General features: G+C 39.8%; 1 protein-coding gene across 1 annotated transcript in view; it reads left to right on the top strand.

The window, feature by feature from the left end:
• The window catches only part of rimbp2a (RIMS binding protein 2a), a 63,848-nt gene that overhangs the window by 5,974 nt on the left and 31,622 nt on the right, over positions 1-26,252 (top strand). The window contains 1 exon segment of the mRNA XM_053339463.1: positions 8,218-8,361. Coding sequence (XP_053195438.1) covers positions 8,218-8,361 — 144 coding nt within the window.

The raw sequence follows: 26,252 nt of genomic DNA, 5'->3' as shown, positions 1-26,252 counted from the left end.
TTTGATTACAAGGGTGTAATAATGGGCTGTTTTAATGTGTTAAATATATTGCGAGGATAAGGGCGTGTAATGTGAACATCCCTCCTGCAGTATACAAAGAGATTAGCTAGCAACGTAAATAGGGAGCTGATGGAGAAATGGGAAGCATCAGGGAGACGCTGTAAGTGCAATAGGAGCTTCATGAGTAAAAAGCCAAGAAGAGTCATTTATTAATTTATCAGTGCAATCCATGCAAAATATGGGCAGACTCATAATGATGAAAATTAGCACCAAAGTTTACAATGGTAAAAATATGGGTCCCTCAAGAAAAAGTTTGGGAACCACTACTCTAAAGCACAAATAAACACAGCCCCACCTTCACACACCTCTGCACAACCTCGGGGAAAGGTGCCGCATTGCCGGATTTTGTGTGAATGCAGAGCTTCATCCTGTCCCCTGTGGCTGCTATGCTCTGCATCTGTGTAGCTTAATCCTGCACTCAGTCAAACAGACACAGAGACCTGCAGCTCTTTATACATCCATGACACAGAGACAGAGAGTAGAGTGGAGCAGAGGAGGGAGACAGAGACAGAGATACAACCTGGTCACTACGCGACATGTCCCGACCTCAAACCCTGTGTTTGGTTATTTGCTGGGGGCTACACACCCACTGCCCAAAGGTTGATACCCAGAAGTGTCCTAAAACAGCACAATAAGAAGATACAGGCTGAGGGCACTCACTTCTAGTGGGTCATAAGTGATGATTCAGAAGGATTACTTTTGTATGACTCTATTGTATTTTTAGGAAAATCCTGCATAGTATATCTTTAAGTGGTTAAATGACTTGTTGCCTTCATCCGTTTACGTATTTAAAGGGGTTATGGCATATTTCTGCCCAATCCAGCTTCCATCTGTTCCCGAACGCCCCGGGTCTCACAGGGCTTCATGTCATGCCTAAAAACCAATTCACTGCGAGAGTAATGCATCGACGGCAAGGATGGGAACAGGCAGCAAGCAAGTGTTGCTAAGCAACAGAGTGGAACAGAGCCTGCGTTCTGCTTTCTCTTCTCTCTCACGCACACTTAGTGTCTCTTTCTTTCTGTCCTCTCCTCCGTCCTGTGCCACCACCCCAGTGTCGAAGGGCGACCGGCTATTCCCCGCTGCTGATGTAACCTCTCTAAAACCACGGAGCTGATTTAATTTGAGTCCTCTGGTCAGGGATTTAGAAGAGGTGAAGAGAGCAAGGGGATGCTTGTACGCGAGGTCTGTCCAGGAACATGTTAATCTAAATTCTAGATGCTGGAGGAAAGTTGCAATTACTAATACCGAGGAGAAGCAAATGATTGAGAAGCATTAGTGGCTCAGTGAGAGACATTATCAAGAGGTCCATATAAATGTGGAATGGAGAGATGTATGGATCATCGCCTCTGTCGGCAAAAACAGTAAATCATCTTCTTTCTGTTTGCTCTGTTTGGGAATAGCATTTGGGAGGAGAGAAAAAAAACGCTAATCTATGATGTGATGATTTACACATCACTGCTCAACAGATTTACACAGCCAATTTATATGAAAGCAGCCACGCATGTCCGTTTTCTGCATGTGTGACGTTTTTGGTCAGTTGAATGGGGCGTGCACATGTCTATGTATGACGGAGACAGAGAGGGGAAAAAGAGGGAGGGGGGATTTTTAAAGCCTGACTGGAAGAAAGAGCAGAGGGAGGAAGTGTTAACACATGCAGGGATGGGGTAGCGTGTGTGTTTGTGTGTGTGGGTGTGTGTGCGTGCCATGAAGCTTCTGTAGCTGTTAGTGCTCTCACTGTTAAGGGTGAGACTTCCAGCCAGCCACAGCTGGGTACAGACTAGGCTAAACTATTAAAGCTGCAGATTGGAAATGCTCTTGCAACCCCCCCCCCCCCCCACAACACACACACCGTTATCCACCGGCACACATGTGCACACACGCACACAGTTTTGTTGCTTCTGCCTTCACTGCCAGTTTATGATGTGACGGGAAGGGAATAGAGTCATTTTGGGACAAAGGGGGCACTGCCTGTAAGGTAGGGATGTTGTCATTATCTGTATCAGCAAAAACATACATAATGCATAATGAAATGCATATGCATATATATATATATATATATATATATATATATATATGTGTGTATATGTAGAGCATTAATGTCCCAGTCTCCTTATTTAGATTGTTAAACACTGTTAATTTTCTTAATCTCAAAACATACAAATGATATGCTGGATGCTACTGTATCTGCTGTGGTTAAAGATGTTTTGGGAGGCATAAAATAACATAAAAACCGTGAGTATAGTAAAATAATAATAATTTCACTCTTGAGTAGTTGGGGCTGGATTACAGCAGCCTGACAGGATATTCTCACTAAATCCCACTCAAACTGAAACACTTATGTCGAACAAGAGTACCTTGATAGGCTTGAAAAGATTGAGTTTCTTTCTTGTTTTTTCTTTAAAAAAAAATCGGATTAGTGGTAGGTCAATATTTGGCCATCCATGGCTGACTGCATCAGGCAGCAGCACTGATGCAAGTATCTCACTCACACACCAGATGGCGATATGACAATCTATTTAAATTACTTCTAGTCAAAATAAGATTACCTCAGGGTATCCTGGTGGCTCAGTTGGCTGAACACCCACCACTTAACCACAATGCCCTTGGTTCCTATCCAGCCACCACATGCTGCTTTCCTGATCCATTCTACTGTGTATCTCCACCATAAATCATCCAACAAAGCAGAAATGCCCTAAAAATCCAAGAAAATTAATATAGTATTACATGTAACACTGATTAAATACCCACATAACATATCTCTGTCATGGTAAATAAAATTGGAAGTGATTAATTACTACAAAAGTGGAGAGTGGCCTAACTGTGCATGGCAAAAAGTAGAGAAAAAAAACTGCTATTACATAATTATATGCTGTAACACCTTAATAGCTACACACATTATCTGCTTTGCTTAACAAACAGTTACTCCAGCCTCCAGTTGTTCATCACTTTTAAATGTATAATCTATTCACAGTGTAGCCATTCTTGGTGTTGTCAACAGAGTGGTGCAGGTCAGGTAATTCCCTAAATTCAAGTTTCCTGTGTTTTTTCCCCTTTCTAGATGTTTACAGATATTGTTGCTTTAATGGGAATAAATAATTTGGCATTTAAAATTGTCTTGTGATATTTTAACATTTTTTCTCCGGGTAGTCAGTGCACTGCTGCTTTACTCTTTCCCCACATTTGAAACACATACAGTGGTGCAAGTGTGTCTCGTAGAAGTAAAATATGTCATAGTAAATAGGAACCAACCTGTTATCATAGGTTAAGGCCTTTAAGCTACAGTGCCTTTGAGCAGTACACTGACTATCTTTGATGCTTATCCATACTGTATCTTTTTGAAAGAATAGTGTCTAAAGTGGTAAAACTCATATTGTGTCACTGTCGCTCTTTAAGGACTATATTGTACCTATAAGCAGGACTTGTGACATCACAACTAGTTTAGAGCTATCGCGGTCCAGTATTCAGTTCTGTCTCCATCTTGTATTTTGGGACGAGAGGGTGGAGCTGGTCCTATTATTAACTGCTAGCTTGGTTCTTCAGTCTTTAGCTAAGTGGGATAATGCTAATGCTAATTTTTGCTAGATGAAAAAAAGGCTTAAAACCAATACAACAAAATGTACTTACCAGAAAAAAATGTAACATTAAACTGGTTAGAGAGTCATTAATTACAAATGCTGAACAAGATTCTTTTACGCAACCAAAATGTTAATATTCACTTTCATGATCTGAAAACATATTGTAATAGCGATGGCTATGGTTATGCCTATACTCTGTGAATCTGGGGTTACGCTATGGTTACGTTACCTTAAACAACATTGCTGCCGTAGCAGCGACTTACCCATGGCGGCACCCACCTGCCACTCAAATAAAAATTTAATTATAAAGCCTTAATAAAATTTAAAAGGGTGAGTTATGTAAAGGGTTGCAGCAGCTTGCTATTCCTATCAATATATTTACTGAGCAACACCCCTAAGCGCTGAGTACCTAAAGTGTTGCTATTCAGGACCTAAACTCATTATGTAGGACAGAGGGTGCATAATTTAATTTAATTTTAATTTTCCCCACTGTGGGATCAATAAATGTATCTTTATCTTTATCTTCTTTACTGTTGCATGAACGTTCCCTGAAACATTTTTCACATAGCTAAAATTGCAAGCGCCAGGAGCGCTTGGAAGTCAGTTTCCAATAAGAGCCTTGTTGTAGGCTGCAAGTTTCCTAAATGCTGTCTCAGCGCTGTCTTGAAGTTTAATTTTTTAGCTCAAGTAATCCTTTTTGTGCGACTGAGCCATTGGGATGGACTTGTTTTAATGCTTGAGAACACTATTATGACTGACACTACTCTTATTAAATAAGATAGGAAAAAATAAAAGCAGAAAACAAGCAATGTTCAATAAACTGCCTGGCATCACTGGAACAGAGCAACTTATGAGATATTGTAACAGATGCAGACAAGCATTCGGAAATAATCATTTTTGCCTAAGTATTTTGTTTGCGTGTACTTGGCACACTGTGATAAATACAAAAAAGAAGAGAAAAGCCCAATATTAAACACATATGCAAAGGAAAGTCCTTTGCTTGATGTTAACTGTCTTTAGGATGCCGCAGGGTCTTCTCTCTTATTCTTTCTGAGACTGCAGAGTGTGCACTTTCTCTCAACTAATGAATGCCTTTGTTCCTATCTCATCCCTCCACACATTCTGAGTCTGCTTATTCATACAGTATTTATATTTCAGCATCCCTTCTTTTGGTCATCTATCATGAAAACTGAATTAAGTGGCTGGTTTTGTGAAAATGTGTGAGACAATACAACGCCAGGATCTCTATACCTTTTATTTCGTCTTCTGGAGACATTGTCAGTACTTCCTGTGGCCCCAGAAGGCACAAGTGCGTCATGATTCTCATCGCTGACGCAGCTCCTGTCAAAGCAGCTTTGGCCGCTCCCTCGCTACAAGGATGGTGTTTCCCAATTGGACGGCACAATTGGGCCCTGCCCGACATGGGACTTGTTGCAGTCACGATCTTTATTGTCTGCAACCAACAAATTTGTGCTATTACTCACCCTGACTGACTGATTTGAAAGCTGAACTTATCATGCCCCGGATGTCTCATCTGCCACTGATTAAAGTTGAGTCAAGGCTACATATTTATAACTATATGTATTATATAAGTTGTTATCCTATGATGTCGCTACTCTGCTACTGCTTCTAAATTAACGTCGCCCCCCACCCATGTTTTTGCTTATTGTTTACTTCATTTGGATGTTTGATTGTCACTGTTTAGAATGACTTGCAGAGTTTGACAAGATAAGAAAGATTAATCTGCTAAAACTGGAAAGTTTCACCATGCTCACCAACAATCTGTGTTAAAAGCATGTACAAGCATAAGCCAATCATGGTCCAGTATGCAAGTAGTATACAAGTGTGACATAAAAACATGATGCCTCAAGTGCACAAACACTTGAGAACAGGCATTTCAGTGAAGTAGGAAGCATCTTGTCCTCAGCAGTTAAGCTTTTTAATTAAATGTGCATCTTTAGCGATTCATGATTCATTCATCATCATTTAAGAATTTTTTACCAGGTAGTTTAAATTTTTAATGGAAAAAACACATCAGATAGAAATTATTATTCGAAGCAGATTATTTTTATATGATTCAAAACATGCCTGGAGGGGATCTTTAAACAATTTTCCCTGAATGATGCAAGAATGGGGTTACCAAAGTGCTGGATTGGTTACCTGATTTTGAAATGGTTGTTGCACCATTTTTGAATACATTTTGAATGCATTTTGGTCTAATTGACTTGTAAATCAGTTCTTACACGAATATCCATATGGCCTAATTTCTTGCTCTAAATAGGCTGACTGAATGTGTTTGGAAAACCCACAGTAGTGGTTGGCAGGTCTATCCTTGCTCCGTCTGTTCTTGGATAGTCCATCATATTAGCTGGTGAGTCTGTCTGTAGGCTTGTCTGCTTGGCAGTTCTACTGTATTAACAGGTGGATCTGGCTGTCTTTCTGTCTGCTTGGCAGGTCCATACTGGATTTTGTAGCTTCAGCAGTCTGGTTAAACGGACATCTTGCCTGCAACTTTGTTTTTAGCATTTGTTTGTGGAGGATGATAGTCTGGCTTGCAGTTGGGGCATCTGGGTGTTATGTGTGTGATTTAGCCTATTTTGTGTGCCTGACAAGATACCAAATGTTCTGGTAACATGCTAATTAATATATTAGAATAATACAAACTGATATTAGAACCATCTGTTGTTCTATCAAGGGTTACTATGAGGAAAAATCTGACATGTGCTTCAAGATAACAATGGGTGGACATTTTCACCTCTTCCTCAATTTTCCTCCAAATGGAAAAAGGTTATTCAGAAAATTTGGAGTGAGAGCAGAAATAGAGTGGTGAAAAGAGAACATGCTTTGCAGCAATACAGTACAGGTGTCTATACTGCAGGATGATAATGTTTTCCTTTTATGGCTGTGGTAATATTGGTGAAGCTGGGCTGGCTAAGTGTGCTTTTTCAAGAGGCAAATGGGAAGACTACACTCCATTTGGGATTTCAGATTGTAGCTCTCCAAAATGTTCCCATTTCATATATTTATATTACTCAAAGTAGATAGACTGGAGCAGGGCATCAAATCCATTTTTATATTAACTTATAGGGAAGAGTTATTTTCTCTGACACAAAACATAGCAAAGTGCATCTTCACATATTTGAAAGGTGCCTCATTTCAGAAAGCACAGGCAGAGTTTACATCCACTTATCCTAAATCAGCTTCCCCCTTACCTCAGCCGAGCAGCTGCTCAATTCCTTTACTATCTGCAACCCCTCTAGTGGCCTTAAAATGCTTGAAAATATGGAACAGTACAAGACTGACAGCAGTTCTATTCCAAAGCAAGACAACCACCTATTCAAAAAAGTTGAGTGAAATTGTACAAATTGACATCTGCCATGAAGGAAAACTATGCAATGTAAGAAACTGTCTGAAGACCTCAAGAGAAGCTTCCAGCCTGCCTAATACAGATATGCAGCATATTTCCATGGAGGGTTCAGGCATCAGAGTGAAAATTCACTTTCAAAGGCTATTCTACCCCATCAAGAAAATTTCCGAGGAGAAGAACATTGACTGGCAAATCCTGCCGAGGCTCAAAACCTGTTGCAGTAGCAGCCTCATTTTCAGGCCTGGTAATCCTTTTCCTTTGACTGACCTCGCGAGATGGAACTAATGCCAGGGTACATCGCTGTAAGCTAGATTGACAGTCACCCTATGTCCTTTTCTCATAAGTTATATTAATCAAATTCTTGTTCCTCCTCCATTTGTGTCATTTTTATATTGACTGGTTTGTCATTCGGCCAGTCAGATGGGCCACAGCTTTGGTCCAAACTAAATTATCCCAACAGCTATGGGATGGATTGCCATGAAATTTTGTTCAGGCATTCATGGTACCCTGCCAGTGTCCTAATGAGAAATGGCATCCTTTCATTTTTTCCCACAAGTTTCTCCATGAGGTTCACATTTTTGGTTTTACGAGAAATGTCGAGAAAACTATTAAATGGATTACATATTTACTCCCCCCCCCCCCCCAGGATGAATTGTTACAACTCTGGAGATCCCTTGACCTTTCCTCTAGCTAGCTATCAGTCGGTCAAAAAGTTTACCGATTAAAATACTTGCAAAACTAATGACAATCCCATAAGGTTCAGATGTTTTAATTAGCATGCTAACACACTTGCTTAACATAAGCCTGTTAGCATTGTCTTTATGAGAATGCTAGCATAGACATTAAAAACGTCTTAGAGCAGCTAGCTTAGCTATAAATGTTAGGGTCCATCCCGACACCAATACATGCAGTAATTGCAGGTACTTTACTCAAATGGCTACTAGTTTGACATATTTCTGATGTGTAGAGGGACATCCCATCATGATTTCAATCAAGCTCAGATGATTCGTGTCTGCACCAAGTGTGGGTTAAGTATAGTGTTCAGACGTGACAAATACACACTTTGTTCTCAACAAAGTGGGTTTTGGGATGGACCCTTTGTCTTGTTATATTTTACAGTATGCTATGACTACTACTATTAATGCTAGTTATATTAATAATACAAGATATGTATAATGTGGGTAATTTTTCTCATATTTATCTTTTGTCTTCCAGTCAAGATATGAGGTTTCATCTCAGCAAGCTACAGGCCACTCAGTTTACAATGTGAACCACTTTCGACTGCTAGAAGAAAGAAACCGAGCTCTGAAGCTTGAAGTAGCCACGCTCCGCCAAGAGAAACAGCAGTATAGGAAACTGGTAAACTTCCTCCTCTCTCTTCACCCCAGTTTGGTCTTTTTTTTCTCACACAGACACACATATATCATCTCTGTCTTTATAAGCACTGTAATTCACTCTTAACACTCTCAATATCTGAGATTACTATCTTTTCCCTGTAATCACCAGATTATCTGATATCTGTACTTATGAACCCAATATACATACTGATAACTTTCTTTTTTCACTGTCTGGAATTGAAACGATAATGATGCTATTATCGTTGTATTTGTTGCGTGTTGCTATTGAGAGAAACTCAGTGAGTGCTCTATAGGTCCTGTTGCAGCTTTTATTCTTCAAGGACGCAGCTGTGTATAGCAGGGTGACTTGCATGGGCTTATGCACATATACTGTGTACGCTTGGTCTTGGTTATCCAGACATGTGGGCATGTGTAATGTAGTGTAACATAGATAAGGAGGGGTGTGTGGTATGGTGTGTATTGTGCATGGGAGTATGTTTGTGTTACGGGTGGCTGTATATTTTTGTTTGCACTGTATGTTCATGCATGTATTTGTGTATTTAGTGAATTTGTCCTTTGGAGGCCTCCCCCAGGTGGTCTCGGATGGCAAGGCGTTTGAGCTGTTGTCTTGGCAACATGCCCATTTGCAGAAGTGTGGACAGACTGGCAGAGGGGAACTGACAGAGCATAATGGCTGCTTCTGTTATAGCCCTCAATGACTTGAAATTAGGTTCAGTAAAACAGACTGAAACCTGTATGCTGGAGTAGACATTTATAAACATCTTATTGACAGTGTTTCACTCTCTTGAGCTGTGATTGAGTATTGTCAATACCAAAGACCATACATGAAAATATAAAACATAAATGAAGAATAACCATACTTTTCTCTCTCTTTTAAGACTTCTCCCACTGAGAAGCATCATCACCACCACTTTCCAGCTCTGCACCAGCACCACTGGGCACTCTCCTTTCATTAGATTAGAAATCATTTATATAACACTCAGTATCATTTTCCCACTTTTACCTGAACATACAGCACCTTTCTGTGAGAATAGTGAAATCTATGGTAACATGCCTAGTGTGAGATCTTGGCACAAATCTTGCTTGTTGTCCATAACCATAGCTAACATGCAGTAGTCTGCAACTCATTCATGTGATGCAATAATGTGTAAGTCTGTGTGTATGTGTGTTTGTGTGTGTTTAAATGTTTTGTATACAGTGGATACTGTTGGAAATAGCCCAGCTGGGTGCCTGGCAGTCTTTTGCTGTCCCTGCTAACAGCTTTACTCTGTATTATGGTAATTCATGCAAAGATAGACTCGTCTATGATTCAGTTATTTAAGAGTGTTTTCAAACCTGCTTTGTTTGCTCTGTTTTAATCAGACTGGTTTATTTTGATAGACCACAACACCTGCACCCAAACCTTGTAGAGAAAGTGGTCTCGGTCCAGTCTCAAACATGGTTCTGAAGCAGTTCATTTGTGGTGGGAAGGTGATGTGTCCTTGATCTTGATTTGACTGAACTACAAAGTGTTCTGTACATTTGAGCAGATGACTAAAATCAACAGTTGCTATTAGCTAGCAGGAGATTGAAACAAATATGTTGCCCTAAAAAAAACATAGGTTTGAAAATGCTAGGATAGAAAATCTGCACTGTATGAGGATACAGAAAGAATAGCAAAAGTGGGACAAAATCTCACAGACATACTTATACCCTCTTTTGTGTCACATCCAACAATTTTGAATTTAATGCTTAATTAATTTTTCTTCCTTTTTACTATTCTTTAAATTAGATAACACAAATAATATAATTAATTTATGTTTCATGAATGGTTCTTGATAATTAAAATTCATAATAGGGCTAAAGGTAGAGGTGGTTAATGGTTAATACATGACTTATAATACATCAAAAACAGCCATTTTTTTCTAAGATTAAAAGATATACTGCTACACACACACTGGTATAGACCAAATGACTGATTTGCCAGTTAGTTAATCATAGTCTAAATGGATGGCTTCAACAAAGCCCATTTCCTTCCTTTTAAGGCTCTTTAATGTCAACTCTATTCTATGTTATTAACATATCAGCCTTCATTAAACAAATAACATCTTGGTCACATATTAGCAGCATGAAATAGTCTGCTTTTCTTTCTGTCTCACAGGGGCAGGATGGGTCTATACGATCAAGCACCTTTCAAGTTATTCTAATGTTGTATATTTTGTCTGGGGAAAAATTAAACAATCCCACAAAAAATTGGTGAATTTTGTGCTGTGAAAAAGTGATCACACCCAGATCAGGGAAACCCCTTCCGAAGCCTTATGAAGCTATAGCTTGGGTTGATTAGGTGTCAGTCAGCTTCCTCGTAGAGTTGCTTTGACCAGTTGACTGGATATGATGCCCGCATTAGCAAGTTAGATGAGCTAAATGTCAGAAACCACCACTTCATACAGCATTTAACACTTGTGTCGTCAAGGCTGAATTTCATGGAGTAGTGCAATTATAGTCTTACATATCTTTCTCTTCACCTATTTCACTTATTACTTCACTAAATGGCAAGAAAACGTACCGAAGAGGTGGATTGCAACACAACAACAACAAAAAGCCTCCGACTGGTTGCTTGGAAACAATCAGTGATGGACAGTTGTAGAAAAGTACCCTAGGTGAGGGATGACCTTCTGTGTGCTGTGTGGCTGCTGCTAAAAGGCCACAGCTGTCTTCCTGGACACCATCCCTATGGCAACGATTGTGTATTGCTAGCAGCTGGCCCACTGAAATGATAGTCCTCATGATGATACAGTCTTCTCAGTGTGAAGAAGATGAACAACAATACACAACCCCTAATAGCCCTGAAGCTGGGTCACTCTCTCTCAGCTGACCCAGTAATCTCCATTTTAACTCCCTCTAATTAAAGATGTTCAGACAAACCAGGGTTAATAATAGTCCAGTGTAATTTGACACAATTTAGCAGAAACAATGTTACCAACGCCCAGAGGATATTCAGAAAATTCCCATTGTTTTGACTCACTCTGCTGTTTTCACAACTGATATTAGACAGGCTGTGTTTAGGCAGAGGTTTCTATTCTTTCCTTAATTGAATTTATCTCAGACAGTGTTCTTTCTGTCTCTATTTAACTACATTATCCTCTTTTCCCAGTCCATTCCTCGTCTTCTTGTTACTTAAGTACAGAGAGCTAAAGCAAAGCACACTAAGCTTTACCCTTTAGAAGAAATGATCAGAAAAGAAGAACATATGAACAAAGCTATGAAACAAATGCTTTGTAGATTTTGTTTTCTCACAAATGTTCCAAACCCATTTTCCTGTATCTAACCCTATTTTGAGCCTCTTCTGTGGATTTCTCTCAGCTCTTTAGTCCCCTTTACTGTTTTTTCTTAGCCCTCACCCTTGTCCCATCTCTTCTAAGCCACCCTTTCCCTCTCTTTACTCTTGTCTATACATTTGTCCTCCCCTCTGTCTCCATCAGTTCTCTTCCCCTCCTCCTACTTCCTGTCCTAACCTCCTTAGCACCCACACCCAGACAGAGGGGTTGACTGAGGCCACAGGTCTGTGCAGCTTCATGCTTGCAGTAATCTAAGCATATTTGATGTATATCAGGGAGGGCCATGCCAGAACCAGAATCAAATTTCAGACATTTTCTGAGTGTTCAATCCAGACACAGATTTTGAAATGAGTTATACTTTCTTCCTGCTAGTGAGTGGATTGCATTTAAATGTCATTTTTCTCTGTGGTTATTATTGCTTAGAAAACATCATAAATCAAAGCCTCAATCAGAAACTCTTTTCACTTTTGCCATTACTATACTCTGTGATGGAATCGAATAAACAAATCATAAAATCTTTAACTTTTTAAATTAAACTACTCATTGTGGCCTTATTAAGTATATATTTATAGATTTAAATTGGTCCTGAATGTTAACATCTTTTCATACTGCACTAATGTCAATCGCTCATAATCAAATAACTTTCCTAACAAACCTCACAATGCTGCTTCCACGACAACTGCTGCTTTCATTGTTCTTTTATTCAGAGCTGACAATAGATTTAACAGAACAAAAATCTATCATCAATGGTGAAAGTGTGTTTATCTAAGAGAGAAGAGCTACACAAATGTCCAGCATTGCCATGATTTCAGAACATACACCGACTCAAATGTCCGAATCAAATTTACAGCCCATCTTGTGGGAGCATGGAAGTATATCACCTTTAAACTGGATGAGGAATATAAAGTCTGTTGAATTAGAAAGAAAATATGCTGAAAAATATGGCTGTGTCAAAATGTAGGGCCCTCCTGGATTAATTGAAAATCCCCATAACCGGATTAAATCATTTTAGGGCCTAACAGTGGTATACCCCCACTCACACTGACACATGCATGCACACGCATGAGCCCCCACACATAAGCTGATGTCAATATGATATAATTACTCATTGTGACAAGGCAGTGTAGGCAGTGTGATAGCGAGTATGTTCTGTGTTGTAGTTAAGGGCTAAAAGCTGTGAAACTGTGAGGATTAGTGCTGGAAGAGACAGAAAATGGAATAATTGGTTGCATGGGGATAAAATTTAGCCCCACATTTAATGCATGTAGAATTTCGATGCACCACTTTGGGCCAAACTAAATTTCACTACATGCATTGGCACAGGAATTCATGGTTTCCAGACAACTATGAGGTTCACTTGGTTAGACATTCAGTTTTCGACATTCTACTAATGCCAAAACCATCCGTTTAGTGCTATCATAAGATCAGAACTTCAATTTGTTCAACACTTTGGCCTTTGACTAAATATCTGGAAAACTAATGGCATCCCCATCAACCTCAACTGTGCCTTGTATTTAGGACTAATTAGCATGCTAACATGCTAAACTAAGATGATGAACATGGTAAAGATTGAACCTGCTTTACATCATGGTAGCATTGTCACTGTGAGCATGGTATAGCATGCTGATGTTAGCATTTAGCTCAAGGCCCTGCTTTGCTTAAGTACAGAACAGCCTCATCGTGCCATTAGCGTTCAGCCATAATACACTTCCTCCTTGCTCATTTGTATGCTCAGTATGTGCAAAACATGCATATGTTTGCAAAAATATTGGTCAATATGCTGCCACCAACTTATCCCTTAACACAACACTAACACTCATTTCTGTAAGTAGATGACCAAGCAAAATTAAAATTTCAATATATAGTTCCACGTTTTTGATCCTATGATTAAACGTATGGTATTTTAAACAGCTTCTGAAATCACTTCTTTACACAGCACTTGGAAGAAAAATAGTTAATGATATTTAACCTGGGTAAACAGAGTAACAGAATAAAAAGGATGTTTACTCATCAAATGTTATATTGTCACCATTATGATGCCACAAATATACATAGATTTAAATGTGTCAACATTATAAAGTGTTTTAAAAATCCAAGCAAACAAAATCGCAGTCTGACTGCAAACATAAACCTTACATTTATTTAACAGAAAATGAAAGTGCTGAGGACCACTCTTAAGGAGCTGTGAGACCACAGTTACATTAAAATACACTGTAAAGTAAACAGCAATGCACACACATTATGTGTGCCTTCTTTCTATAATCTGATGGCAGGCCTTTGCACAGTGATGACTACAAAACTTAGCAGCTACAACTATAATTAATACCAAAGACACTAGATGGATTTAGAGGCAAAAGTGGCATCAATCAAGACCATGTTTAATTAGTGTCATGGCTTAATACATGAATTGGGGAGTGGAGAAGAGGAGGGAGGGTGTATGAGACAGCAGCCAGCATCGTGCAGGCTGCTGTCATCTCAGTCAATTTGGCAGACAGCTAGACAGGAAGGTCCAGACTGTGGTTGAACAGGGCAGTTTTCCAATAAACCTTCTTTATTTGTATCCCAGACTCCAAGATGTCTGTTTCCTGTTGCCAATGATACCTCACCTCCGAACAGTAGCCCTACTGATGTAGCTGATGGTTGTAGCAGTGGAGCTGGCTGATTAATTCAACAGAGTGGATTTCCGCAGCTCACTGCACACGCGTACAGAGCGAGAGAGCAAGGGAGAAACTGAGCAGAGGAAGAGTGAGAGAGAGAGAGAAAGAGAGATGGAGAGAGAGAGAGTGGAAGAGAAAAGGAGAAAATGATGGAGGAAGGGTGTTAAGGAGGAGGGTCTTCGGGGGTGGGGAGAGAGTGAGAGGAAAGGGAGAATAGGAAAGAGAGAGTGTGTGGAGAGAGAGGGGGCGGAGGAAAGAGAGGAGGAGGAGGAGAGAGAGAGAGAGAGACACGCAGGCCCCGGAGCTGCTACTGATGCTGATGCTGCTGCTGCAGCCGTTTGACAATTCCCCACCCAGAGAGAGCAGGGAAGAAGGGAGGAGATCAGAGGGAAGGAGGAAGAAGGAGTAAGCGACACCTCAGTCAAGATGCTCCTGTGCTAGACAACACACACGGTAAATACTAATCCTTTATCACCACTCTGCTCCCTCTTTACTGCTGCTGTATGTCTCCGTCACTGCATCATTGGCTCCAGTGTGTTAGTGTTTGATTTAGGTCTGTTGAGGTCCTATATATAGTGCACAGGGTTAGCATAGCCAAGCAGCTGGGGAAAAACCTGTCTGTGCAGCTGCTGCAGGAGAGAGACAGACGTCCACAGAGAGGTGGAAGGGAGCCGAGGATTTGTACATTGTGTCTTTTGTTGGACTTAATGGGGGAAAAACCAACATCCAGCTCCTCTGTTTCTTGACTGAAGCAGAGCCACCTGTTTGGAGATGTGTGGGTGTGTACGGTGTGTGTTCAGGGGTGGGGGGTGGGGTTTACGGCTAGTATGGGTTTAATGGTGTGCTTCTGGCTCGGAAAGTGCATGTGAAAATGTGTGTGTGCATGGCTTTTTTCAGACATTGTCAAATTCTGAATCTAATTTTTTCCATTGTGTGTATAATATGTAAAAAACAATATATGTAGACACATGCTCACCTGCTCACTTAGACACACTGAGAGAGAGACATATGTGTGGTGCTCTGTTAAACAAATTGATTTTGTGTGTGCCTGCATGTGTTGAGTGTGTGTGCTTTGGCGTTATCGGCTCTGGTAACCTGAGCTTTTCCTGGTTCCTGCCTGTTCAGGGGTTGCCAGGTGTTGGTGATGAATATTATCCCACTCGTGGCTGATTGACACTTGCTCTCCGGCAGTCATTTATCCTCATGAGTCACTTGCTTAATGTGTTTGTTTATGTGTGCATGGCAAGATGATAGGCACACCTACAGTGGTATAAACGAATGCAGTCTGATACAAGAAATGTGGATTCAACTTCATGGTCATTTTGGAGGCTGTAGTTTGTGGTGCTCTTGAATTTTATAAAGTTGTTTCTAATATTTTGTCAATCTGATTTATATTAGTGAGGGTGGACTGATTATTAGGAATTATTTTCCCCACAAACACATCCTCATTTAGATTAGATTCAATTATCAATATTAAGCATTGCTGAATTCTCTTATAGTATTTTACTTTAGTGTTTTATGTGTGTGAGATGCCGCAAATCGTTTTGTGAAAAAGTTCCCAGAGGTTCCAGGATCTAATGTTAAAAACTGAAACAATGGGACATGGTTAATTTAAAGTTTTTGTCACTGTTAAATAGGAAAAACTTGCAACGAATGAAAACGTCATTACCAGCAGACAGATGTGGCAGTTCTCCTCACGTCTCATTATAATCTGTTGGTGAGAAAACACAGCCTTATCAAGTTTTGTGCATGCAGCATGTGTGAAATTAGAAGACACCCATCAACCTGATGAGTAGAATGGAAGATTTCATTAGAGCTGAAACAATCAATTGATTAGTAGCTTGTTGGAAAATGAATCAGCAACTATTTTAATAATAGAGTGATTATTTCAGCCAATTTTCCAGAAAAATGTCAAAATGCATCTGTCAGATGTGACTAATGTTTTTGTTTGTCATATATGAAAATAAACTATGGATACTTTGGGATTTGGTAATTTTGATCAAAATAAACCAACATTTTTGAGTAGGCTATGTTACATTTTGGGACTTTTTATAGCATTTTTTTTTTTTTTTTTTTTTTTTACATTTTTTGGCCAAAAAGATTGAATGATTAATAGAGAAAATAACTTGCAGATTAATCAACAATATTACTAATCATTAGTTGCAGCTCCTATAGTAGTTCTCAAAGAGAAATTAAACCTATTACCATGCTGCCAATCACTCAGTGATTGCTTTAATTTCTCCCTTGGATGCTGGTGTGTGACACACTTGAGACAGCTGTGAGTGTTTATTCATATACTGTATGCATGTGTATGTGTCAGTATATATAGATATAGTTCAAATGCCTGCACCATGCATATGTTTGAATATATGGCTGTGTGGGTGGGTGAGAGACTAAAGAAGAAATATGGCTGAGGAGAGAGAAAGAATTGGTGCACAGACGGCTCTGCTGAAGACTCATTTTGCAGCATTTTGCTTTGTATGAGTGGTGTCACTTCCTCTCATCGTCTCTCTCCCTGTCTACCCGCTTTTATCTCTCCCTTTCCCTTCTAGTTACCCTGTGATAATATGAAAATCAGACTGTAGAATTGATGGGCTTAAATCTTACACTCTCTCCTAATCTTGCTCCTCTTCTTCCGCTTCTTCATCTCCATGCGGCAGACTGGTTGACTGTGCCAGCTGACGTTCGGTTGGGTGCCAGAGGGCGAGAAGGAGAGGAGAGAGAGAGGGATGGAGGGAGGGAGGGAGGGAGGGAGGGAGGGAGGGAAGAAGATAGGAGAAATGAAACTTGTGTTTTCAGTCTCATGGCTGATTTCCTTGCTCCTCTCTTGAGATTATCAGCGAGTCTGGCAGCCAAAAGACAGCCTCCTTGACTAATCAAAATGTTCCTCAGGACATCCAGACACTGCAATAATCCCTGAACAGTAGCAGCCTTGTAGGGGTGTGGCAGCAGCACGTACGAATAAACACACGAACATCCATGTGGAGACAGAGTTAGTCTGCACATGCATTCGAACAGTCACAGAGTTGTACATCAGCAAATCTTTGTGGACTTTACATGCACACATTTATTGCAGATGACATGCCTTCATACACACTCTCCCACACATATTGACTGGGTTTTCTAAAAGCGTATACATGTGTGCTTTCTCTTACTATACTGCACACCACATAGTCTATTCTATGCTGATATTTTATTCTATTCTGTTATTTTATTGCTTACTGTGCACACTCGCTATGATTCTTTGGTGTACTAGATGTGTATTCATCCAGTTGGTTAAGATGGCAAATAAACGAGACAGCTTCGGTTTGCAGCGGTTGTATTCAGGCTTACATTCAGACAATTCAAAGGGCATCAGATATGTTGGATGTGATAGTTCATTGCTACTTTTTTATCATCCTGACACTCCATACCTGAAAGAGAACAGTTTCTATAGCAACCCCGGCATCCCCTCCCCTCACCCTTACCTCAGTTGTGCGTGTATGTGTGTATACGTGTGCACGCAACATGTGTAGCTCCCAAACGTGAGCCTGAATACAAGTGAGCGCTGTATTGATCACTTGCATACACTGATGATTGATGTCATTTAGCCAGCGGGGGGAAGCAGAGAGGGAAACAATAAAGGAACATTTCCTCCTCACATTTCCTGGCAGCTTTTCACGATACACAGAAGTTACGTTAAAGGAAAGGCACAGAGCACTGTGGAGGGGAGAAGCAGGGGGAGGAGGTTGGGGCAAAAGAGGGAACGTGAGAGGTGAGTGGATGTCTGATTGAAGTCAAAATACAAATACAGCTGAATAAGAGCTGATATGAGCAGAGCTTAATTTATCTTGTCATACAGGTGATGCAAATGACTTCACAAAATAAATGGGTGGAGATGGATGTTTCGTTTGCCATCTACATCATCTTACTTAGTATCAGGACAAGTGTAGTTTATAGTTTTGACACACATGAAGACAGTGTAGCAGCTTAAAGTGCCCTTTCAAAACCTTAATTTTTTGGCCTATTTGGTTTTGTATCGCTACATAATCTCACCATGACATCGCCAGGCTAGGTGAGCCCTTTAGCAAAGGACACATGCTGATAGAAGGCCTGTTAATTCCACATCACTAATCACCTCCCACTGTCCCCTGCAATTTCTAGGTTGTCTTCCCCATGTCTGTCCCCCTCTTTTTTGTCCTTCTCCATAGGCTCCTTACTCATGCGATCAGACTTTACTATCAGTCTATTCTCTCTGCTCCTCTAAATAACTTCTCGATTGTTTTCTCTTGCCTAAATTGTACCTGTCGTGCGTCTTTCTTTCTTTCCCTTCACTCAGTTCTTCTGTTCTCCTCTCTTCTCTTTCTTTCAGTCCCTGGTGTTTTGTGTCTAGAAGTGCTTGAATGATTAAACATAGGACAGAAGCCTTCAGTGGACTAAACACCAAGGGCAACTAGATTGAGTGAAGGATGGAGAGAGAGAGATGAGTAGACAATGTCAGACAGGCCAGCCTGTTCAGATACAGATGACATGACAGGACCTGTGCTCCGGTAACTGTCACCTATTGCTCTGTGCCACTGAGTCTCGCTCACTTGAGACCTAGAACTCGGTCATATGCATGTGCTGTCCATTGTTACAGGAGCCTTTATAGATTTCTCCACTCTTGTATCATTGAATCTTCTGAAACAAAAAAATAACCACAGATAAAGGAGATCTGTTGTTGCATGCAGTAAAATTAAAACAATTACACCAAGCAGACTTTCTGTACCCAAACACAAAACTAGGCTGTGAGACTAGGGGTGTTTTTAAATTCCAAGCTCTCATTGTTCAGTTTGTTTGATACAGATGTATGCATGAAATTGAACTGATGCTTTGCATGTTTGGTAAAAAGCAAAAAAAGGTATTCTAGTGTACTCTAATGCAGCTGCTTTGTTGCTGTTTTGTCATGAGAGGAACAATTTGGTAGCTTCTGCACTACTAATGCAGTATATAATGTTTAGTTATATAGCCTTTTCAGAAACAAAACAAAACAAAAGACAGAAAATGCTCCATCTGCTCCCTTCATTTTAAATCCATCTCTGGGAACATCCAGAGACTTTGAGTTAATTTAGAAACAAGTCAGAAATGTACTCATGGGCTTCACTGTATAGTGACTGGTACAGTAAAAACCTACAAATTTTATAATGAATTCTAAACTCCACCTGCAGCCAATGGAAAGCAGCCAACACTGGAGTAATGCGCTCCCTGCGCTTTGTCTCTGTTAGAAGACAGTCTGCAGCATTTTGAGGCATCAGCTGATATAAAATGCAAGTTTTGCACTGTTAAGCATTGCAAAAATAACCTTATTTGATGATATACCAGGGATGGACTAGTACTAAAAAGAGCCCTGGACTCTGGCCCTCACCCACAGAGTAACCAACCCACTGATGGCCTGGTAGCTGCTTTTTAAAATAGAAATGTTTGAATCCAGATTATAATCCTCCATAGAAACCAGTGGTAAGGAAACCTCAGCAAAGGTTCTGTCAGTGTAATTCTAGCATACTGTACATTTTAGCAACTGTGCATTGAGGTCAGATTTAAATTATTTAGCACTTGTGCAGTATGTTTTGCTGGAGATTGGGGTCAGGCGAGTGTGTATTTGTGTGGTGTGTGTGGTGTGTGTCTGTATGTGAACATACAGAAGCATGCGTGTGTGCTTCCCTGCCTGGGTGTGGTTTGTGTGTGTGTGTGTGTGTGAGAATTTCATGGATTTGTGTGTGCTTCAGCATTTAAATGCAGGCTTGTGCATGTCCATGTGTTTTGTGTGTGTGTGTGTGTGTGTGTTTGTGCGTGCACTTGTGTATTCTGAGCATGAAGGTCCAACCAAGCATTATGTGTGCATGAAGGTCCATCCAAGCACATGTAATCCCTAACCAGCTCTTGGGCTCCTCATTAGTATTACACTGATCTTCCTCAGAACTTATTTTCCAGCCCTCTGATATTCTCTGCGTGGCTCGAGGGAACAATAGGTCCTGTTCACATCAAATGTGTTATGTCATCAATGTGACTGGAAGCTTTGCTGCCCACGTCATGGGAGCCCTATTTCACTCTGACTGCCTGCTCCCACAATATGTACATAGGCTACAGCACGCACACACTTCACTGTGCACACTCCCATGCCTTAATATTCCCCGTGGGGCATGGGACTTATTCTCAAGAGAAGCCAATGTTTTCCCCCGAGGGTCCCCCAAATATACAGTACAGCTGCAGCACCACTACGCATCACTCCAGTACACATTTAAAAGTTAAAATGCACACATGGGAACTCTCTTTCCGAGTCCTGTTCAGAATGAATGATGTCTGCTGCTACAAAAACTAGATGCCCCATAACAATATGTGATTTTAGAATGACCCAGATGAAAGTTCACAATGAGATCTTTGGTCGTCAAACAAAAACTGTGGTCTTAGATTGCTGTGTGAGACAATTCCATTGTGCACCAATGTAAAGACCTGGAGACCAATGACAGCCTGCATCAAAATTCTGAAATCTCACAATGTGACTGTTGTTACAACCCATGTTTACAATCCAACATATCAGAATACAATATGATATTACACAGAATGGACTGCCTCACAGTTGTCGACACCTTGAGGCTGGTACTAAGAAATATTTAAATCATCACTCAATCTGTCGTTTTTGTGATCAATCAGGTAAATGTTTAGTCTGTAAAATGACAGAAAATACTGAACAATGTCCACCACATGTTTCAAGAAGACATCTTCAGAGCAAGTCCTCTCATTTGGGAAGATAGTTTATCAAAATTGTTGTCTGACTAATTGCTTAATATTTCAATTTTTTTTCATTACTGCTGAGCCCACTGCAGTATAGCTTGAGAAAAAGATAGATGTAACCATTTGGCACGTTACTTCACTTGTTTTACATACAGAAATCAGTTGTGCTTTGGTTCACATCGTCAAATGTGTCCATGAGCGCCTCTGAATGTGGCCAAGCAATCATATCACAACGCATTCTTAACATGTTTCCATGTTTGCTGTTGCTTCACCCAAGATGCCTCTCAAAAGGGCTTCATTAAAAATACAGTTATATAAATGAATTAAACAGATAAAGATGTAAATATGTGTTATAATAGACCCAGCCGTCATATTAAACTCAAAAACAAACATGGTAAACTGAATAGCACATATGTATACAACGCATTCATAAGCATAAACATTCTAACTAAGCTGAGCCCAGATGAATAACAAGAGAAGTGACAGAGGAGGTCGGAGAGTGAGGTGAATGAGGATGTGTGTTACGTGGAGGAGAAGTTAATCTCTCCTGACGGTAGTGCCGGCCTCTCCCTGCCGCTCCTCGCTCCTCTCCCTGCCGCTCCTCTGTCCTCTCTCCGCTCTCCTCCATAAAACTCTGGATTGTCTCCTGCTCTTTGAGAGGCAGGCAGTGGAGTTCACATGCAACCACGCACACGCTAAAACACACACACTAGAGCACAGGATGTAGACAGACAGGATGTAGAGAACAGGGCTTAATACAAAACACTAGCTGTTTGATTTTTGTTGAAGAGGAGAGATGAGCAAAAATCTACCACATATCCCAGATGGCTGTTTATATGTGCACAGATTTGTGTATTTGAACATTTCATTCTTGATAAACTTTCAGACTATGTTTCCCCTACTTAGCACAAAAGACTTGATTCCTTTCCCGTAAGGAGATTTTGGATGTAAACAAAATTATCCTGCCACATTGACCTAAAGTAGTCTTTTGGGCTTGAAATAAAGTTAATATTATATATCTTTGTAGGCTGGGTTTCCATTCAAGCTCCAGTTGATCCACTTTATTAAATCTACAGGAGTGAGTCACGTCTTTCCTCTTCAGACATTTTTTTAAAACCTTTATTTACCTATCCACTAACAACATGGGGGTTCCCTCAAATTATTAGGGTATTATGTGTCTTAAGAACTGACGGTTTTAACTTGATAGACTCTCTGTGTGTGTGTGTGTGCGTGTGTATTATGTGAGTTAATTCTTGCCACATGAATAATTTTTTAGGGATTTTGAATCTATGAGATTCAGATGAGAGGTCTGGAGCACTGTCGTTACACAAGAGCTTAAGGCTAATGTATGCCTCGAGATGCTAGTTATGCAACTCATTCATGCTTGCATGCGCACAGACAGACATACACACACACACTCTCCAACTCACGCTTCACTATATCAGCATTACCCACTGCCATCTGTGTCTCCACTTTGACTCGCAGGTTTGAAGGCTGTGACATACATACAGTATGTGTGTTCACAAATAAACATATATGTGTACACACACACACACACCATAAAAACCAGATTAGCCACTCATTCATGTTTTATAAATGAGGCACCTGTAGAGACACATTAGTGGCATAGGTTAGAGGAACGGCATTTAAGGCCATTTATAAGGCTTTGAAACTGACACATAAAGGAGAATATCTTAATAGCATGTTGATGAATTATCTATGATGCTATTGTAGTAATGGTTCGTATGAACATCATGGATATACATATATATCAGATATCTGGTGCAAACAGTATATTGTGCATTGTCCCTGATAAGTAATAATACTAACTGCACCCTGTGAGTAATGCAGAAGGTTACAGTCCAAATCTTAAGGGTGGATTTTCCAAATAAAATGGCGCACATGAACATCACATGACTGAAATGCTAACGGCCCATGGCTTGTGAATGTAACGTGTGGCTATTACAAAGCAGTTCCTCAGGTGTCATGCACATGTTGTAAACCAGAGGTAATGGACAGTATTAACAACATTATAAATGATTGATCTCAAAATGCTCTTCAGACTTGCAACAGTCTGCCAAGGAGGCTGCTGTTTGGCTGAAGATCAAGTGGGATTGAAGTCACACATTCTCTTGAGAAAAGACCCCAAGTAAGCCCTTCAGAGGACAAAGTCTGTGTTACATATATCATCTTTGATGCTGTAGTGAAGACCTTGCTGATGCTACACAATAAATCTCCATAATGTCCCTCATTTTCATAGCCAATTCATTAAGTGGGGATGTACAATGTTAATATACAACTTCCTCAAATGGGACCTATTATGCTTTTCCTTATTTTCAGTCATATATATAAAATATTACATTGTTGGATTTTCAAATTAAATGTGGCCGAAGTGTCAAATAATATGAGCAAAAAGCATTGCTTTCAGGCGGCTTTGAACTCTTGGTTCCCAAAGTTTTTTTTCTACTTTCAGCCTTTAAAAGTCTTTAAAATGAAGCAGGAAATGTTGAGTTTGTATATATTAATATGATTGATACGGTTGCCCCCCAGCAGGCATCCTGAAGCTGGCCGATCAGAATGAAGTGGGCTCATTGAGAGAGGGGCCTTAAAGAGACAGGAGCTAAACTGCCTGTTGGAGAAAGAGGCTGAACTAAGGGGCTGCAAAAAGGGCCACTATGAAATAAATTAGGATTGTTTTAAACTGTGAATCATGCAAAGTTTGGCTTGTAATATTAAATTACTTGAGCGATGTTAGATGATTTATTCTTTTAAAACATTTTTACAACACAGCCAAACATTTTCAAGCAATATTTGTTTTTAAGATTGATTCTTGCCCCTCCAGTCAGCCACTGTTTTTTTTATTTTTTTTATTTCAGTAAGGTATGGGTCATGAAATGTGCTGTAGGTGGGTGATCCATCACAGTAAAAATATGTTTGCAATATGATGCTACACACTGGGTTCTACAGATGCAATCACTTTGAAAATGTTGTTAGGTGTGTGTGTGTTGTGAGTTGAAAAGCAATAACCCCACTCAAAAGTCCTCACTCAAAAATGCATTACAGCAAAACATTGGAGAACACTAGAATAAACCAAAACAGTTTATTTTCATAGCATGCTGAAATGAATGGAAACCTTTATTTAAAAGCTGGGAAATCAACTTAAAATCTTATGATATAATTAAAAAAACTGTTGCAGGTACTCTGAAGTATTATGCAGTTTGTAGTTAAAGGCACAAAACGTAAGCCAAATGTGATTTGAATACCCTTAAATCATAATAGCATGATATAATTGTCTAACTTTTTCTATTACAGTTACATGTCTATTTAACTGTATTTTACATTTCTCTATAAAGTACTTTGGTCAACTTGTTGTTTTTAAATATCTTGTATAAATAAATCAGGCTTGACTTCCAATTCATACATTGGCTGAAATGGTACAACTATTGAAATACATTTTTGTAAAGGGCCAGTTCACACAAGTTACAAAAAGACTGTCAGATGCCATGAGGCTTTTTAACAATAGCAAGTGTGGAAACATTGATGTAAAAGATTTGAACCGTGATGACTTGGGAAACAAACAATATGATAACTATAGTAAATAAACAGATAGATCATCTATGACTGAATTATGTCACAATTTGAATGAGAAAGTGTGTCCAAACTTTTGACTGGTACTGTATATGTAAAAACGTATGGTATTTTAGCCTAGAATGTGCTACCACATGCAAAACTACCAGGGCTGGGGTTTTTTTATATATTCCCTCTAGACATGTTTAAGACAGATAGTAATTTGTGTCTGCCATAGTTTATATTCATATTTAGATGAAGGTTGCATTTCAAGTGATTATTCTAACCCAAACCATGATCTTTTCCTATCCCTAATCAAGTGTTTTCTGTGCCTAACCCTAACCAGACCTTAACCACAAAATATTTTTGAGTAGAGGGGGACTTTAAGTTTCTTAGTTATTAGTAAGATTTTACAGCACATGTCCTGGTGTACATAGTTTAAAAGGAGCTATCCGTGGTCCTGACTGCTTCAGACATTAAACAGTGCTGAACAGACAGCCAATGTTGCAGCAGCTATTAGTGGTGAGATATAATTTCTGGCTCTGACTCCATTTTCCAATTTTCCAACCACATAAGTGCAGAACAGTCTTTGACACACACACACACACACACACACACACACACACACACACACACACACACACACACACACACACACACACACACACACACACACACACACACACACACAGCTAGCTGCAGTCATCCTATTAGCTCAAAGCACACATTTTAGTGGAGGGAAGTGGGGGCGGTTATCTGTTTATGAAATATTGAAATAATTGGAAGTAGCATGTAGTCTTTTGTTTGAGGATCATTTAAACCACTAGATTGAACTTAGAGAGAACAAAAGAGAGGTGGTGATGCTTTAAGCAAATGAATTGGGGTGATAACTCAGTCTTTGTGTTACAGAAAATAAATTCGTCTCTCATGATCTCTCTTTATAAACTTCAGTCATTAACCCAAGTTTAACTCTCACATTAACTTCAGTGGTATTTTTGTCTTGGTCATATATATCAAGGTCATATCTTCACTGTTTTAATTTATAAGAACATAGTGCATCTCTGTTTGCCTCTGACTTACCAGTGCTCCCACTGAAGAAAGCAGATGTCATCAGCATCTTCCCACCCACGGTTAAGTGGAACAAAGCGCTTCCACCGTGATATCTGATTAATGATGATCGTCCTGGGAGTTGAGGGGTAACAGTAGCGCTCCTCAATCCACAAGCACCCCATTTAGAGTCAGCAGTAGTCATTGAAGAAACATCTGCACCCATGATTTCATCCTGCATATATTCTTCATTATGACTGCGGCAGCTACTCACTTAGTCTTACTCAAATAATGTTATATTTGTGCTTATGTTTCTAAATTAATATAATTCAAGATTCTGTGTGTTGGCAAGAGGCAACATTTAGATGTTGCAAGTAATTCCCATTAATGGCACATTTATTCTAAATAGGCATATCCACCATTTCAAAGAATTAACACTTCCTTAAATAAATTAGTCTTACATCATTGTAAAATCCAGCTTTTACTGCCCAAAACAGCAATGAGTGAAGACAGAAATAAATGTGATCAAACAAAGCTTGATGTGGTCTGTTATG

Source organism: Scomber japonicus, chromosome 19, assembly GCF_027409825.1.
Source record: "Scomber japonicus isolate fScoJap1 chromosome 19, fScoJap1.pri, whole genome shotgun sequence".
In the NCBI taxonomy this organism is placed as follows: domain Eukaryota; kingdom Metazoa; phylum Chordata; class Actinopteri; order Scombriformes; family Scombridae; genus Scomber; species Scomber japonicus.
This window is presented reverse-complemented; position numbering and strand designations above follow the sequence as displayed.